Raw genomic sequence first — 17,774 nt, forward strand, 5'->3', positions numbered from 1 at the left:
AACATTCCCTTTAAAACCAGAAATGTTCTCTGAAAAATCTTAGATTTCAGAAAAAGCCTCAGGCCCTGCCACAGGCTGATCTCCCTTTACACAACCTCAATGACTTGCAGATGACTCAAAGTAATTCAACACACAAATGGACACAGAGACAGCTAACAAACCTTTGTTCCCAGAAACAAAACACTGAAGCAAAAAGCTTTCTTGATACCTCTTGCTGCAAATGATCCATTTCAAGCTACCAAAGAGTGAAATTTCTGGGATGCTTCCTTGCTTCCCACTGACATTACCTTGTTGAAGTGTTTCAGGTACATGTAGCACACACCCAGGTTGTGGCTGATCTCCTGCATGAAAAAAAGCCAAATCAGCACAAGGTATGAAATAAAATCTGACAACACTAACCCAGAGCAGGAGACCCCTGTGACTGCCCACACCCTTCTTGCTTTTTAGAGCAAGTAAACCTATAAATTCCAGTTTCTTCAGGCACCTACAGAGCTTAAGTGCGGTTGTACACAAAACATTGCAGTCCATTGAGACAAAAACCACAGAAATGAGAAATCTCTTTTGAGACATCAGACATTTTCTTTTCAGAGAACAAGGAGCACAGACTGGTTTCTTCCTAGTGGTGTCCCTGTCTAAAACTTGCTGCCCTCATGGGTGACTCAGTTTGGCTGTACATCAGTAGGATATGCACACACACAACCCAGCTGGACAAAACTGGATGATGTGCCTAATTTTCCAAACACAACTTGAGCACGGGAATATCTGATATCCCTCTGGCATCCTAAACAATTTTGCACAGGATAGGAAGATCCCTTAGGGATCCTAAACACTCTGGTGACACTGTAGGAAGCACCCATGCCCCTAACTCCTCACCCACAATTTAACACACAAGGCACCTTCCCAGTCCCAGCACATCCCTGAAAAGCAAGGTCCTCCCAATTTCTTATTTTATTCTGGTGAGAATTTCACTGATTCATCAGCTTAGACAGCCTTGACCTTTCACAGGAAACTCTCTTACTTCCCATCAACCTGTTTTCCTCCATGCAGCCTCTCCAGCTGTGACAACTGAATCAGTGACTCCAGGCTGCTGTAGATTGTAGAATGAGGGAAGAGCACAGCCTGATTCTGCTTCCAGTGCTGAGCCAGCAATGGGGAATAACTAATCAAAATACCCACTGGCATCTGCCTGCTGGGTTGTAAATAGGGTTACAGGCATGCCAAGCACTGGAAATGCAGGTGGAAAAAAGACTTGTGATACAAAAGGTTTCTGAGCTGTCTGGCACAGGGTAATTTGAATAACACCAAAGCTATCCTCATATCCTGAATTTTAGATGTACTGACAAACAAAGGAATGAGCTCACACATTGAAAGCCTACTTTAGAAACACATCTGCAGGCAAAACAGGCACCTGCAGAAGGCTGCAAGGCATGGCATCTCCCATACCCACTATCATACCCTTCCCTTTGCAATGCTCTTTGTCTTTTTATATAGAAGAGCCAATTTAATCACTGGTCCTGTATTTTCAACGATGTTTTGCATTACAAAAGCTTTCCCAATTACTCCAGCAAGTTTTAATAACCGAGATGTCCTAATTCTGCATGTACTTCCCTTAAAGTACAGATGTGGTCGTGTTAAAACTGATCCTTGGCAAAGTTCCAAGAGTTGCTCAGTTCTCTGTGCCCCAAGGCAGGGATTTGACCCAAGTCGTGGGATTTGGCTCCTGTGATCCAAACCAGGCTCAGACCACAGGCAGTGTGAGCTCACCTGGGCTTGGGACAAGTCTGCAGCTATTACAAGGATCTGCAGCTCCCTGAACACTCACCCAGTCCTTTTCATCAAGTTTTGCTGCTTCATTGTACACTTCGATGGCTGCCTTATGCTTTCCCAGGAGAAACCTGCAAAAGGATTGCAATTCTTATACCTTTCCTGTTTTCAGACCCTGCTATGCAACACTATCACCTTTACCAGTGAGAAATTATCTTATTTGCTGTATCTCCAGAGATCTGCAGGAGAAATGTACAATCTCAGCACTGCTCCCTCTCAGGAGCAAGGTCATCCATCCTGACACTACTGGGGATATAAGGAATGAATGTCCAGGCTCTGCAGCCTGCTTTTGTCTTCAAGGAAAGAGACAGGTGCCCTAACACAACATTCAGCAACAGAAAAGGGTCTGTAGGGCAAGTCTGCCCAGCTGAGGTCAGCACCTGTAGCTCTGGACCTCGAAATTATTATCACCTTTCTGCCTGAAGCCCAAAGAAGAAGAAAACACAACAGCAGCCAGGCAGATAACTGAGATTCTGTTTAAAGAACAACCCACGATTCTGGAAGCCAAGCCAAGTGTTGATAAGGAGGAAACATGTCTGGAATTAAGCAGCCTAAGAGAAAAACAAAGCATGGAAGGTCCTGGGTGGCACATCCAAGAGAAACAACAAATGAAACACCACTCACAGGGATCGTGCCACCTGCTTGAGGTTGTCAGCGCTTCGAGGGTTCAGAATGGAACATGTCTGGAAAAGTTCAAGAGATTCTTGAATTTTCCCCTCCAAGCGAAATATCAAAGCTGTAAAACAACATACAGCAGGCAAATGAATCCATCCTCAGCAGGAAAAACGTGCCTCTGACAGCAGGGAAAGAAGGAAGAGTACAGATATAACACATCAACGCTGCTCTGGTGCTTCCCCCTCCTGCAGCACCCACAGGTTTTTGTCTGAGGTCAAGACTCTGTGTGCCTGGAGAAATTCAGGGGTCAGAACAAAAGCTTTAAGCTTTAAACTTTGGGCAATTGCTTGTACAGATACAATCTGGATTTCTCCCTCCCCTGCCTCTCCAGGCTGCACTATGGTCCTGCCAGCAAATCTCCACTGTCCCCCACCATGGCATTTGGAATTGGAATGGCACATTTTGGGAGACATTTTTTAGGGGCCAGAGGGCAGGGCAGGAAGAGGAATACCATCCTTAGAGCAAGGAGTGAGACAATGATCACCTGGGGTGGGTAACAAACAGAAAACATGCTTCTGTAACAGACTCAAACACACCAACACACTGAAGGCCAGGAGCCCATAACCCAAAGAATTTATGACAAATACGAAGAAAACAGGATGTTTAATATGCCCATTTCATGTGAAAATCTCAAATTTCAAAACTAAATGGAGCAAGCAGAGGGAAAAAGTGTATTTTTGACATAAAAATTCTATGTTTCCCTCACTTAACCCCCGTATCTGAAATCAGGGGTGACCTGCTTTAGCAAAAAGATTTTCAGACATACCTTGAACATAGACAGCATATTCACAGAGCCCTTGGGACTCCTGGAGCTGCTCTTTGATGACAGCCTGGAAGGACAAAATTGTAAATTCACATCAAACAAAGCTGATTCCAGACATTTGGTTCCAGCCACAAAACCCACAACCCCACCTCTAACAAGGGCACTGGACCATGACTGGGACAACCACACAGTGCACACAACAGAGCTCTGTTCCAGGAACACTGTGGCCCTTTTAGTATTCCTCTGTTCATTCCTATTCCCAAAGATAATTAGGTACTACCTGGGGAAAAGGCCAGGAGGCATCTCTGAAAGCATCCTCTGCTGATAAGGTTATCTACTCCAGGCCCTTTGTGAATTAATAAATTGAACTGGAGCAACTGCAGCTGAGTGAATGAGAGCCAAAATAACAAATGAGGAGTGAACAGGGAAAAAAACCTGATGAAAATTTAAATTCTTGCTGGCTGCATCCATGAAGCTCCCAGTTTAGGGTGGAGTGGCTGCAGCTTGGATATATTCCATAGTCACAATTGGTCCCATCTTTGGGAGGGTGATCATCCTGGATAGGAATCAAGAGCAGAATTTCTGCTCTGAGCCTCCTCTTTTGTGCAGAAGTGGAAGAACAAAGGGAGTAAGAATAATTTCTGGGTGAGGAGTGACCTGATACTCATCAGGCATTTCAGATGTGTATGGTCAGTATCAGCATCCCCTGCCTCTGAGAGGAATAGAAGTGAAGGACCTGAAAACTGAACCTCAAATACAGCACATGGGAGGAAAACTATTATTGAGAAAGTTATTCTTGAGAAGATATCAATTGGGAAGTTACTACTGAGAAGAGGAGAGTTCTTACTGAAAATCTTCACTTATAAAGAGAGGAAGGAAAAAGAACAGGCCTGAGCTGCTCTTCCTTCACCTGTACCTGCTAATTTATCTATGTAACTCTTTACACAAAGCATGATTATAAAACACTCTACTCAGAAATAACCAACACCTCCTCAATTCACATACTCTGGATTGTTCCATCTACATAAACCTGGATTCTCAGAGCAAGAGAGGGCAATAGAGAGCTATCTTTTAGAGAAATTTGATTCATTCTATAAACCCTAAAAAGTCCCATAGCAAAAGGCCCTTAGCAGAGGAATATGATCTCTAATCCCAGATTTCCACCCCAAAGTTTATTTAAGGTGCTGATAACAGAATTTAGACACAACTGGCAGGAGACCAAGCAGTCTCTGCATCATCCCAGGGGATGCTGCAGCTGCAGGCTCTCAGGGATGTCTGCCTGGCACCTTGATCAAGCAGCATTGAAAGGGTCAAAATCACTTCAGTGCCTTCACTTTGGGGAGGTGATGTCAGTAAATCAACAGTTTTTAATGGCCTTTTAGTTCATTGAAATCTATGAAAGATTTTAAAACTCTGTTAGAGAGGCAGCATATCAAAGCACTGAGCGGGAAAGATCAAAATTAACACAACAGGTCACTTGTTTCTTACTGAGACTAAAATGATGGATTTTAACAACACCCAAGCTGTCCTGGAATCTTCCAGTTTTACTGTAAAAACACTGTTTTGTGAGCTCTAAGGAAAAGAAAAGCTGGCCTGCCAAGCAGAGGAGTATTTATTAGCTGTCTTCTCTCAAATTTCCCCTGCTATTTCCTTGCTTCCATGACTGATGAAGACATGGAGATGTCAGCGTTGCCTTTATATCATCCATTTGTTATTTTCTCTGGTTTCCTGAGCTGCACATATTTTTCTTTTCTGTACTCTGTGATTCCACAACCCATCACAAAAACAATCAATACAGAGAATCACACTATGAAACTCCAGTCAGACAACAAAAAAGGGAAACAATTTTCTGTTTTGAGGGCTAGTCCAACTTGTGTTTCTATCTATGCAAACCAAGATCTGAGAGGAAATTAATGAAACAACTCCCTGGCTCTGTTAATTAAAAGCTAAATTAAATTCCTCCAGCACCTCTGTTTCCTAAGCACCTCCAAGACCTCTCCAGCAGAGGCAAGTCCTGACCAACCTGGTGTTTCAGAAGCCAAAAAGTCTTTTTAAATCTCTGCTGCACATGCCAGGATCAGAATGGCAACTCTTGTCCCCTCCTCCTACCCATGTGTGTTCATTTTATCAGAAAAACACACTGTTAAATAGTAATTTGCCATTTCCTTACTCCACTTACCATTATACTCCCAAACAACCACTTCCAAACTGCTCACCAAGCCCAAGATGAATTAGAGCATGCCATAGATCATGTGTAAAATGAAAGGATTTTGCTCAAGAGTGACCAGGATATTTTTTATTTACACTTGGTAGTAATGTTCCCCTCAACTGAAGTTTTTTCATAGCATCTCAGTATACTGGTACCATTGAGAAACCTGCACTGTGGAACTGTGTTATTACCAGTTTGGAAAACCCTATCCATCACTTGGAACAACAGAGCTCTGCAGTTCTTTCCATTTTTCCCCCTCCCAGTGACATCCTGAGCTCACAGATTGCTCCACAGAGCTGCACCCTCAGATCCTGAAGGTAGCCAGGGATTGGAGAACACTGAGGACATTTTACTTGTGTTTTCTCTTGGTCCCCTTATTCCAAAAGAAGTCAGGAAAGAGGGTAGTTGGGAAACTGTCAAGAAAACTGGTTTTTCATGACATCAGTAAAATAATTTCCACATTCTGAAGGTGGCTCTTACCTTACACTCCTCATAGTCTCTGCGGACATAGAGCAGATAAATCAACCAGTTCTTCCTCTCTAGGATTGGCAGCTCCGGTGCTGTACATGGAAAATATTCACAGAACAAAAGGAATCAGACTGAGCAGCAGAGAATCTGGGAGAGATATTCCCAACCACCCCAACTGCCTGCACAAGGCAAGCAATTCAAGAACTGCAATTGCCATTAATGATTTTACTTGAAAGCTTCTAAACAGGGTCTGGTTTTATTCTACTTCTCAGACTGGTGGATAAAACACCTCGTTCAGGATAGAGACTAAATAAAAGTTCTAAGCAGAAATCTTCCACCTCTTGGCAGGTGGTCTACTGGAAGGTGTCCCTGCCCATGGCATGGGGTTGGAACAAGATGGGTTTTAAGGCCCCTTTTAACTCAAACCATTCTGGGATTCTAAAAGACTTGAGGCATCAGCTCCTCCAGGAGCAGATCCTGGAGTAAACAGCTCCACACACACATTTTAATGCAACACCAACACCGGTTGGAGGAATTGGATCTTTTCAAATACACAAAAAGCAGCCTGGAGGAAATGAGTTGGATTCACATTTTGAATCTAGGGCAAAAGAATCAAAGGTCTTTAAGATTAATTTCTGGGACTGAATGATGAGGAAACAGGCGATACACACAAAAGGAGATTGGAGAGATGGGGTGTGAAGGTGTGAATAATTTAAAGAGGTCGAACTTCGTTCTTTGAAACTGTGAAGGGACTATGAAACATCACAGGGCTGAAAGACTGAAGCTACTGCAGAAAAACATTGATGCAGTGGAGGAGGAAGCCTTGTGCTCCAGCATTTCAATGGTGTGGAGCTCGCAGCAGTAATTATGGCAAATCACGGATGGATGTTGCTTAGCGATATCCACGTCGGGTTTACAAGTTGAACACACTGCTGTGCATTTCATTAAGGCTGGGAATGTATTGCCTGGGACTGGAGTCTCCATGCCGAGGGGTAACCATAGCAACTGGCCCAAAAGCTCCGTGTTTGCAAGTCAATATTGTGACACGAGTGCAGAGGCAAAGGCAGGCGAGGCAGAGCTGGGGGGACACAGCACAGGGACACCTTCTGCAGCCCTCTGGAGCACGGCACGGAGCTGAGCCAGCCCCGGGCACGCTGGCTCGGCTCCAGCAGCACAGAGCAGAAGTGGGACTGGGGAGCCCGGGGCCCCTCTGCCATCAGAGGTGAGGAAAGAAGAAACCCTGCAGGGGGAAGGGCTGGATCACATCGGGAGGCAGGTGCCAAGTGTAATTATCTTTTGGAATGGCTGAGCCTTAATCGCCTCTGGAGCACATCAGGCTCTCCACCATAACCCACATGAAGTCCAGTTTCACTTAGAGCCCCTAAATCCAACATCCTTCAGCTGTTGAATTTGGAAAACATTTCACAAAGCCATTCTCATTTTCTTGGTTCTTCTTTCTTAAATTCCAGAATATCCACCTAGATTTATATTAGAGCTGAGAATTAAATGTGCACACTAGCAATTTAAGGTCAAATAGCTTTTAAAGAAGGTTCAACTACCCTAAAACAAATAGAAAGCTCGCAGTCCAAACAAAAAAGTAATCCAAACACACAAAAGAGTAATCCAAACAAAAGAGTAATGCAAACAGGCTAAGCTTACAGAAATGCACAGATCAGGGATCCAAACGTTCCCGAATTCTGCTCTGCTGTGGAGTATCTGAATCTTTGTAAGTAAAGCATTTCAGTAAGCGTGTTCCCAGATCAGATGAATTGATTTCTGATAGCTTTATGTTTCCCCTTTGTCCTTCTTAGAGTGAAAGGATGAAGGGAAGAGTCAAGAGACTGCCTAAATTGCCATAAATTGATTGAATTTCACATTTGAGGTCCATTCAGGGATGACCTAATTCATTGACAGTCTGTAATTACTTCCCTGAGCAATTTATTACCAGTGCCAGGGTGTGACAGAAACAATGCACCTGGAGATGCTGGAAATGCTCTGCTCCATCCCTGGCAGTGTCCAAGGCCAGGCTGGACAGGGCTTGGAGCACCCTGGTCTGCTGCAAGGTGCCCCTGCCCATGGCAGGGGGTGGGATCAGATGGGTTTAAGGTCCCTTCCAACCCAAACCAGTCTGGGATTCTGTAAAAGCAGCTGGACTTGTGTGCCCGTTCTGCCTGGCATCTCCTGGTGCCATTATCTGATATAAAACACCAAACCTGACACATCTGGGCACTTCCCACCTTCTTCTGTAAGTATGGAACGAAGGACAGACACTACAAACTCTGTGTACTCATCAACATTCCACTGACAGTCAGAACTGAAGTACCCTTCACCATGTTGTGCCTATTAATACAGCCTCAAATTAGAAAATCCTGCAGCTGTCTGAAACGGGGAATAGTCAAAAGAACTCCAGACACACCCCACCAGGTCTCCAACCATCTGTTTATGCTTTACTGGGAAAGTAAAAAGTACCATTAAAGGTTAAAATATACATCAGTGTTGTGGGCTAAGATAAGATGCCAGTACACCAGAGAGGGGATGGAGGATTGCTTGTTTAATTTCTGAAGGAAAAAGCTTTTTCACACTTAGGAGACAAGAAGGATGCTATACTCCACTCCCACACCGTGGAAACGCCTGCTGGGAACAGGGATGGGAAGGAAAAAATGCTGAACGTGAGACTGAGGGCTGAGCAGAACATCAGGCTGCAAAGGGAAAGGGGAAAACCCAAGAAATTGCCTGAAAGTACTGGGATGGAGAGAAAATGGAGAAATCAAAAGGCACTGTGAGCCCCGGGGGTGAGCACTGTTCACATCTGCAGATAAATCAGCTCTGCTTCCCTCAGGGATACACCCAGCTAAGGATAATTCTGTGTGATTGGGAAAACACAGGGAGATTTTCTGCTTCTAAAAGTCATTTGGAAATAGCAACAAGGCTGAGTGAGGAGACTCGAATCACTTTTTTTCTTCTTTCTCCCTAAGACAAGCAAATTGAAAGCAGTCAAAATTCTGATGTTTTTCAAAATCTATGTCTGAATCTATGATTAAATTTGACACAGGAACATATCTGATCCCCTCAAAAATGGCTGTGGGAAGTAAAGGATTATTATCAGGCTCTATGCCCTATTCAGATGCAGAAAGAATTAATGGAAATTATTTATAGACCTCTCATGAGCCACAATCACTTAATCTGCATTTCTGCTTTCCCACAAAGCAGTGGATACCTGCTCCTGGTGTATTTATCTCCCTCAGGTTTGCTCCCCCAGCCTACTGATAAAAGCCATTGCAGCGCAATGGGTCACTGCATTTTCCTGAAGAAAATGGAAATATAGACACCTCGTTATTTGGGTCTTTAGTTCCAGAGAAAGGGAGCAAAACACCTTCTTCAATATATGGACCTTCAGGATTTTCTCCTCTGTCACTGCTGTATGAAGACACACTTTTCTTTGTCACCTCTAGCAATAATCCCAGGCACTGCAGAGGGATAGGTTGGAAAAGTGTGGTTTAGATCCTTCTAGCAGTGAAGAAACAAAAAGCCATTATTTGCTGTAAATTAATCTGCCCAAAGGCCAGCCCAAGAAAACATAAGCATCAAAGAACTTGGTATCTACATCAAAAAGAGTTTATAACTTGCATAATTGTCTTTCAGCCTCTCTATTGTGGGACTACAAAAGTCCTGTGCCAGGGAGTCACCCACCAAATATATGATTAAATGCCTTTGAAGTATGTTTTGATTGAATTCAAAAGGGAATCCATCTGATCCCCTCGCTGGCCAGTGATTGATTGCACGAACCACTTCCAGCAATGTGATTTTTCTTTCTGACAATGCTCCTTTAAGGAAGCCACTGGAGCAGAAACCCTGACAGAATCAGAGTAAGATCATCAGGTTTCTATCTGTACTACTCTATCATCACTCTTCCCTTTATTCCTCCTCTTATAGATTTTCTCAAAGGACTGGAGAAAATAACAATAAGTTATTCCCTTTTGTGTAAACTTCCCTAGGAAATTATTTTGTGCTTGCATCTTCATATTGGATAATTATAGCTTAGGGATGAACTATCAAACAGTGGGGTTTAGATTTAATAAAAGGGCTTTAAATTGCTGTAAAAATAAGATGGGGAAAAAACACCCCAGAAGCTTTTATGAGATTTCATGGGGGAAAATGATTGCTAAAGCACCAGCAATAAGAAGTGGCTAAAGAGAAAGTTTTAGTCATCTCAGAGGGAAAAAACCAGTTCAGAGCCCAGCCCTCCTTCCAATCCAGATTACTGGAAAGTGTCCAAGACCCAGTTCACCCCTTCCAACTGAACTCAACCTGCAGCAACCTGAGCAAGAGCACCAAAGGGGCAAAAGACTCAAGAGGACACAAAGAAGAAATGGTTATTGCCCAAAATCCCCAATAACCTAAGGCATACATAACATAAAGCACAGAGAGAGGACAGAAAAGCTTTGCAAAGGCAGTTAAATAGAAATATTTTTAGTTTTTTTATTCTGCAATAGCTTCATGAGCCACAGTCTGGATCCATTGTGGTAGGTACCATTGTGGTAGGTGGGAAAGATTTTCCAAAAAGATTCAGCTGTCTCTTTCCAAATTCTAGTTCAAAAGTCCATGTTGCAAAACAGCATCATCCAAGAACAGATATATTTTCAAAACTAACAAATACCCAGGCAGTGCCTCAATTCTCTATTGCAACATTTTGATATCGAGGCAGCAGAAGCACTAAAGAATGGTTTGGGTTGGAAGGACCTTAATCAAGTCCCAAGCATAAGGGACACCTTATGCTATCCTAGGGTGCTCCAAGCCCCATCCAACCTGGCCTTGGACAATGCCAGGGATCCAGGGGCAGCCACAGCTGCTGTGGGCAACCTGTGCCAGGGCCTCCCCACCCTCACAAGGAGGAATTCCTTCCCAATATCCCATCTAACCCTGCCCTCTGGCAGTTTAAAACCACAGCACCTTGCTCTGAAGAAGTCAAAGCAGGAAGCGGGGCTGTGGCAAAGAGAGCTGCAGGTTATCAGCTCCCATCATCAGGCAAGGCTCCCTGGGACACACAGCAGCATGACTGGATTGGTTTGGAGACCCAGTTCCCAGGTCCAAGTCATTCTGGTCATTGCCTTAATGGCAAACTCCCAATGGCATAAAGACAATCCTCTTGTCTCTGCAGGAGAGCATCCACACCTGAGAGGCAACGCATGGAATTCTCTGCAGAGCACTGCCCACCCCATCCCACACTCCCAGCCCAGCCTCCTGTGGATGTGTGCTGACATTACTGCCAGGATTAGCATTATTTCCACTCCCAGAGCTTGGGGAAGGTTCAGGCTGACATTACTGCCAGGATTACAATTATTTCCACCCCCAGAGCTTGGGGAAGGTTCAGGCATAGCTGTGGTTACAGCCCAAACGCAGCTCTGTGCTCTCCTAGCCATGTTAAATAAACATGGATAGGGAGGATGAGCCCATCTGTGCCTGTCTCCTTTTTGCCTTGAGCTTCACAAGCTGCCAACACCAGGAATTCCACTACCGTTTGTAAATCCTGTGTCAGGGAGGGAATGAGCATCTTCTGGGCAAAAAATAACATTAAAATAATAAGGCACACACTCAAACAGCTTCTACAGAACAACACAGCCCTGCAGGGAACTGGATTTTCTGAAACAAGGTATGACAATGGAGAGAAAGCATTTGTAAGCTCTAGTATCAATCTTCTTATCAAGATTTAAAACTAACAGACTCCCTTGGTGTGAGAAGAGCATCCTACAAATTTCTAGCAGAGCCAAATTTGACAAGAAATCCTCTTCCTCAGACTCTTTTACTGAGACTGTGGCAGTATAAATACATGAGAGCTTTGAAAGAAAACTAGCACAAGAACATTGCTCTTCCTACGCCCAGATCCATCCTTGGAGTTTGAAAATGGAGCTGTTAATGTATTCAAAACTCAGTAATAATGAAAAATAACCCCAAAACCCAGCACTCAGAAGATGCTCTACAAGCCATATTTCACTCACCATGTGTGAGGGAATATATGTGAGAAGAGAGGTGTTTGTATGCACAAATCCCTCTAAAATGGATATAAACAACAACAAAAAAAAGGACCAGCTTTAGACTGCAGCCATTGTCTGTTTAATCCCTTTCCTCTGTGTTTTCCCGTTTGCAAATTGTTGCTGGAACACCTTTAAATCAAGCCCTAAAGCCGTGTGGTTGCTCGTTATTTACAGTCAGCTGGGGTTAATAAAACTCATCAGACACAGCCCGGTGCTGGCAAGGGGCCATAATTCATCCCCAGAGCTGCCTCCCACAGTTAAATCGCTCCACGAGGTGCAGGGAAAGCTGGAAGAGGCTGGAAAACAGCGGCTTAAACGACAAAAAAAAAAAAAAAAAGCAACATTTCTGACTCTTCACCTCCCCCTGCAGGAAAATTAGCCAGGGATAGATGAAATACCACAAAATTGTATCTTAAATCTGATTTATACTCTAGGGCATGTGGAAAAAGGGGCATCTTCTCTTGCTACTATGCACTGCATAAATCTCATTGAATTGCTTCTTCCGATTTGTGGGGGTTTTTTCTGACTTAAGACATTCACAGTTCTGAGTTACTCCAAAAAAGATTGTTTGATTTATGAAATAAATACACTGGTTATTCAATTAATTTGCCATATAAATAGAATTAATTTATTTAATTATTTGCTCTACTATGTGCTGCTGAAGTTCGACCTTAAGGTGAAGCAGGATGATCTGTAAATAAACACACACTTGTCAACCCCCTGGACCACCCAGTGACAGTGAGGCTCCCAGGGGCAGAACCAGTTTGGTCACTGGGAAATCTCTGTCAGCAGTAGGAAGCTGTTGAGATACCACTGGGAAGTCCTGGGTCCATCTGGAGGGGATGGGATTTACACACATCTTTAACACAAGTACATGATCCTGATCATTACTCCATAAAAAGTTTAATTCAGGCCTGATAATGCTCACTTCAAGTCTAAAATTTGATTCAAACAAATAACACTGGAGAGAAATTTAGTAACAAATGCCTTTAAAAAGAAATTTGAAAAAGTATGATGTTTCTGAAAAATGAGACCTGAAAGTCAGTTTGCTCTGCATGAGCCAATTCTGACCATCAGCGCTGACTGCTGAGCAGAGATGTGCTCACAACAGAGAAAAACCAAAAAAATAGGAGAAAAAACCAAAAAACAGGCTACTTTAGATGTTAGTCCTTAAGTCCCTGAGGATGCAGACACCACACTTGGAGATGCTCAAGGATCCAAGCCCTGGCATGACATCCCAGCTCTTCTCTGTTTAAACCATGTCCTGCTTGATGCCTGTGCTCTTGTAGGCAAAGAGGAGTCTGAGCTCTCTCTGGGTGTTTGTTCCCAGATTTGGGAAGCAGAGCACACCATTGCAAAGGCATGGCAATAAAATGATTTATGACCAGCAGAGGTGAGATACTCACTGCTGGCTCCTCTCTGGCTCCTCCCACAGCAACACTGGGATGGGAAATATTTCCCCCACAAACTGGCTGCAGGCATTCCCAAAATAACCAGCTTCTCATTAATTCTAGCATCAGGAGGAAAGTAGTTTGGGGATTTCCAGTTCTAATCCCTCCTCTGGCTTTAATTCCTATGCTTAGTCTTTTTCTGGCTACAGCATGAGATATTTTGCATGGAAATTGAAACTAAAATCGTTATAAGGCATTTGTAAGAAAAGCTTTTCCTTTAGAAAGCAAAATAAGATTCCAGCATGGAGAGGATGAGAATCCAGCCATGTCAGTCTTTGAAACTTCCCACTCCATAAGGAATAGCATCTAGAACCTCAGTTCATCCACTGCCAAAGAATGTTATATCGAAGGAATATTATAAGAACATAGAGATATATACACAAAAAAATATAGAAGGTGGTCTTGCAAACATTTCAGTACTCCCTACTACAAGACCCTATAGTTTGAGTTCTTCCTCATTGCCTCAGGATGAAGTTTTCCAGGTGGAATATCCCAGCCTATCCCAGGATGAACATTTGCCTATGCACCTTCACTCTTCCCTACTGCATAAATGTGTTAATAATATAGTCTTTAATTACACAGTCACAGAAGCACACCCTGCCTCCTAATCAGAAGTATAAAAATGAATCACAGTCAGGTAGGGAATGAAATTATTGAGAATTATGAATAAACCAGTGACAAAATCCCAGGACTTGCAGCGTGTGTAATGTGTTGGCCAGTGAAGGGGCCAGGCCCTGCAAGGAGTGAATGGAAATATTTTTTATTCAAAAAGCCCTCAGCAAGCTGCTCCTTGCTCAACATGTCCTGTCATTCCTGTGCCACAGATGCTGTTGGAGAGCTGGGCTAAATGTAACAGGTGATTATGTCAAATTCCAGCTGCACAGACATTGGGAATTCTGACTCTTAAGTGAGCTGCATCTCCTTCAAGTGTCTGAAAATGAAGCTATGAGTGACTTGCCTTGGGCTGTCTCCAAGGGAAAGGAGAGGAACAGGCATCCTTAGGAAGGGATTCATTCCAGCATGGCTGGGAGAGGTCAGGGAGTGGCACAGATGCCCTTTCCACTGACTAAACAGGGAGCATGGGTGATCTGCTGAGACTTGCTCTGCATCAGAGACATCTCAATGCAGAGAGATGAGTTCCACCCTTCCTAAATTTGTCACTTACTATTTTTACAGAATTATTTTTAAATTCCCACCAGGAGATGTCATTTTATCTGTACACAGCATGCCAACAAACTGCAGCTGAAGGCTTTAAAATCAAAAGAAACTTGCCTGGCACCAAGGACTTTCAAAGAAGCTTCAAAAAATGAATTTACCTGGTTTAAAAACTGGCACTAAAATGTTCCCTTGTTGTGCTGCCTGCAAAGGATTCCCTGCTCCCGTCAGCACAGATATTAATGTACACACACAAGAGGGCAGAGCTGTGCTAGCACATTCCAATTTAAATATTAGCAGTTCTTTGCAGTGCAAGGATTACTGTTATTCTGGAGAGAAGAGGATGAAGTGAAGAATATTATAGAATTTAATTACCCAGAAATGATAATCCATTTTTTAATCTCACTACTCAAAACCAGCAGCTGCATCAGATCCTGAGCATCACACACAGCACTCACTGCTCCCCACTTATCGGCGAGATGGAAATACCCAAGTCTCTTACATAAAACAGTGATGTAATTACCAACTAATCTAGCTTATTTAGGAACCAATTTCTTCTCACAAGGTTGGGGGTTCAAATGGTCTAAAAGATCTTGGCTTGCATGTGGCCAAATGGAAGCAAATGGGTATGGACAGATAAGGGCTGGATTGGCTCCCTCTGACCATGACATTCCCACTAAGGCCTTTTCTTTCTGACACACTTAGAAGTATTAATTAATTTAACTCAAGGGGGTTGTTTTTATCTGGATTTCTCAGGCAGCTTCACTCTTACAAGTTCAAAGGCAGCTTTGAAGCCAGCTCAAAGAATGGATTTATACTGATTTAAGAAACTGTATCAGAAATTCAGAAATGATCAGCACTGCAAGTGCATGGAATACACTCCACAGGGTAAAGAGTTCCTGCTCTTCAGATTAAATACTCACAGAATCCCTTAAAACATCTGCAGGAGCAGGAGGGATCCCCACTGATTCATCTGGGCAAGCAGGAGCCACCCAGAGAGAGACAGGACAGTTCATCAAAAGCCACGTACCTACCTATTTCTGCATAATCTGAGCATTATTCATTATTATTTATTGCATTATTATTTATTAGCATTATTAAGTGCCACATTTTGAGATTGTTTATTGCCACTGGCACCTCCTAACCAGAGCCACAACACAACAGGCCAAGCAGTGCATTGCAATATATCCATTTATATGATACTTTTCATTTCATTTCTCCAAATGTTTTGTTAACCAAAAGCCTGCAGCATCCAAAACTTGTCACTGCATATTAGGCCAAGCTTGTGGTTGATAAATGGAAAGCAATAAAAGCCAAAGCACTTTGCCAAAGGTCACAGTTAAATCCTTCCTTCAAATCTAAGAAAAAACATACCTACAAAGCATCCAAAAAATACCCCAATGCCCAGGCCCAGGAGAACATTTGATGTCTGCTAATAGTTTTACAGGGTTTTCATTTTGAAAATTATCTACCTGACCCTTCTTGTGTTAAGTGTAGAGGTGGTTGATGACAATTCAGAATTCTCGTTCTTGACAGATTAATGGGTTTTTAGGACAAGTTCTTCCCAGTGATTGAAGCAAAATCAATTTTGCTTCAGTGAGTTTATTAGACTGTGTACATATTTAGGATTCTACCTTGTCATTAAAACACCATCAGTGCATCTCAGAAAGTCTGAGGTCTCATATTCATGCAGAAATCCAAATGCATTTAAAATTGTCCCATTAACCTCTGAACTGTTATTAGACAAACACGAGCTCAGAACTTTCTGAACGTTTTTTCCACAATATAAAGGGAAATAAATTTGAGTTATGTTCCATAAAAATCAACAATACAAGCTGGTAAAAGCACTTCTCCACTCCAGTACTATCAGATCCTATAAAATGATTTGATTTGCCTGTGTGGGAAAAAGAAAGTGAGAAGATAGGAGACAGCCTATCTCAATTCCAAACCAGTAAAGCATTTAGGGAAATATCTGATTAATTTAGAATGCAGGAGAGAGATTAAAACTTAACCTCAGCAGAGTGACATTAACTCCTTATCACTTCAAGGAACAGAGCTCCCCTTATTTCACCCTCAGTTGCTTGGGGATCAACAGAGGGAGAGTTATGGATCTTGATGGAGCAAAGGGAATTTATTTTGGGAGTAGCTCTCCCAACAGGGGACAAAGGACAAAATAATGAATGCTACTCCTGTGTCAGCTGTGAAGGATGATTGTCACCAAGCCTGGCCACAAGATACTTGGAGGGAGTTGCCTCCACCCATGTTCAGATTCAGATTCAGAATGTTTTACTGAGAGATTTCAAACCTGATTCCACCAACACCATCTGCTCCAGAACCTTGCTGAACATTCATCCTCTTCCCTCAGGGCTGGCCTGCCCACCAGCCAGACTCTCCCAAATCCCAACTTTCAGGCTTTGGCAGCCCAACATCCACATGATGGATCAGCTACTTCATGAGCAAATTCTACTCCCAAACTCAACGTTATCCTTGTAAGAGCCAAACAATCCAGTTGCTAAACACTGCTTGTAGGTTCCACTTCTTGGCTCACGGGCAGGATCATGGGAGGAAAGCAAGAACAGTGAGGGGAAGCTTCTCAATTCAGGTTCAATACATCCAATGGAAAGCAAGGAACAGTGAGGGGAAGCTTCTCAATTCAGGTTCAATATATCAGACCTGCATCACTGAAAACGTGGCCTTCTGGTTAAAGCTCCAAACCTCACGTGTGTATTTTGTCATTCCAATGATTTCTGGCAAATTTGAGACTCCATTCTCAGAAACACATTTCATACCTCACTCCTGCCCAGTACAAACTCAGACAAGCTGAACAGGCTGAATGCAGCACTGTGATGGTTAACATAGGGGCTCAGCAATTACTTGACCCCACTTTGCTACACCTGTGTGCAACCACATCATCCATTATTGCTATATTTGGGCACCAATTTTACCCACACCAAACTGTTCATGTGGTCTCTGCATTTCACAGACCTGTCTGTGCTAATGTTGAGTTCAGGATCTCTCTTGCCAGAGAAAACACTGACACTGAAGCTTTATCCTGCTTGAAAGCACAATGCAAATATAAAAAGGCAATTTGCTGTAACAGAAAGTGGCCATTCAATGTTTAAAATGCCAGTTTAAAATAAGTTTAGCAGCACTCTTCTGTTCAAACAGCACTGATGTAGCCTGGCTCCTAAAGTTCA

General features: G+C 43.0%; 1 protein-coding gene across 3 annotated transcripts in view; it reads right to left on the reverse strand.

Moving 5' to 3' along the window:
• BBS4 (Bardet-Biedl syndrome 4) overlaps positions 1-17,774 on the reverse strand; it is a 34,720-nt gene that overhangs the window by 13,025 nt on the left and 3,921 nt on the right. For 2 of the 3 annotated variants that reach the window (XM_021554277.3, XM_031505780.2), the window contains 5 exons: positions 5,952-6,031; positions 3,266-3,329; positions 2,449-2,560; positions 1,823-1,895; positions 288-341 (listed from right to left, as the gene is read on the reverse strand). In XM_021554277.3, coding sequence (XP_021409952.2) covers positions 288-341; positions 1,823-1,895; positions 2,449-2,560; positions 3,266-3,329; positions 5,952-6,031 — 383 coding nt within the window. Of the gene's footprint in view, positions 1-287; positions 342-1,822; positions 1,896-2,448; positions 2,561-3,265; positions 3,330-5,951; positions 6,032-17,774 lie in introns of those variants that run through there. The other variant, XM_021554278.2, reaches the window with a different exon arrangement.

The sequence above is a fragment of the Lonchura striata genome, chromosome 11, assembly GCF_046129695.1.
Source record: "Lonchura striata isolate bLonStr1 chromosome 11, bLonStr1.mat, whole genome shotgun sequence".
NCBI classification, from domain to species: Eukaryota; Metazoa; Chordata; class Aves; order Passeriformes; family Estrildidae; genus Lonchura; species Lonchura striata.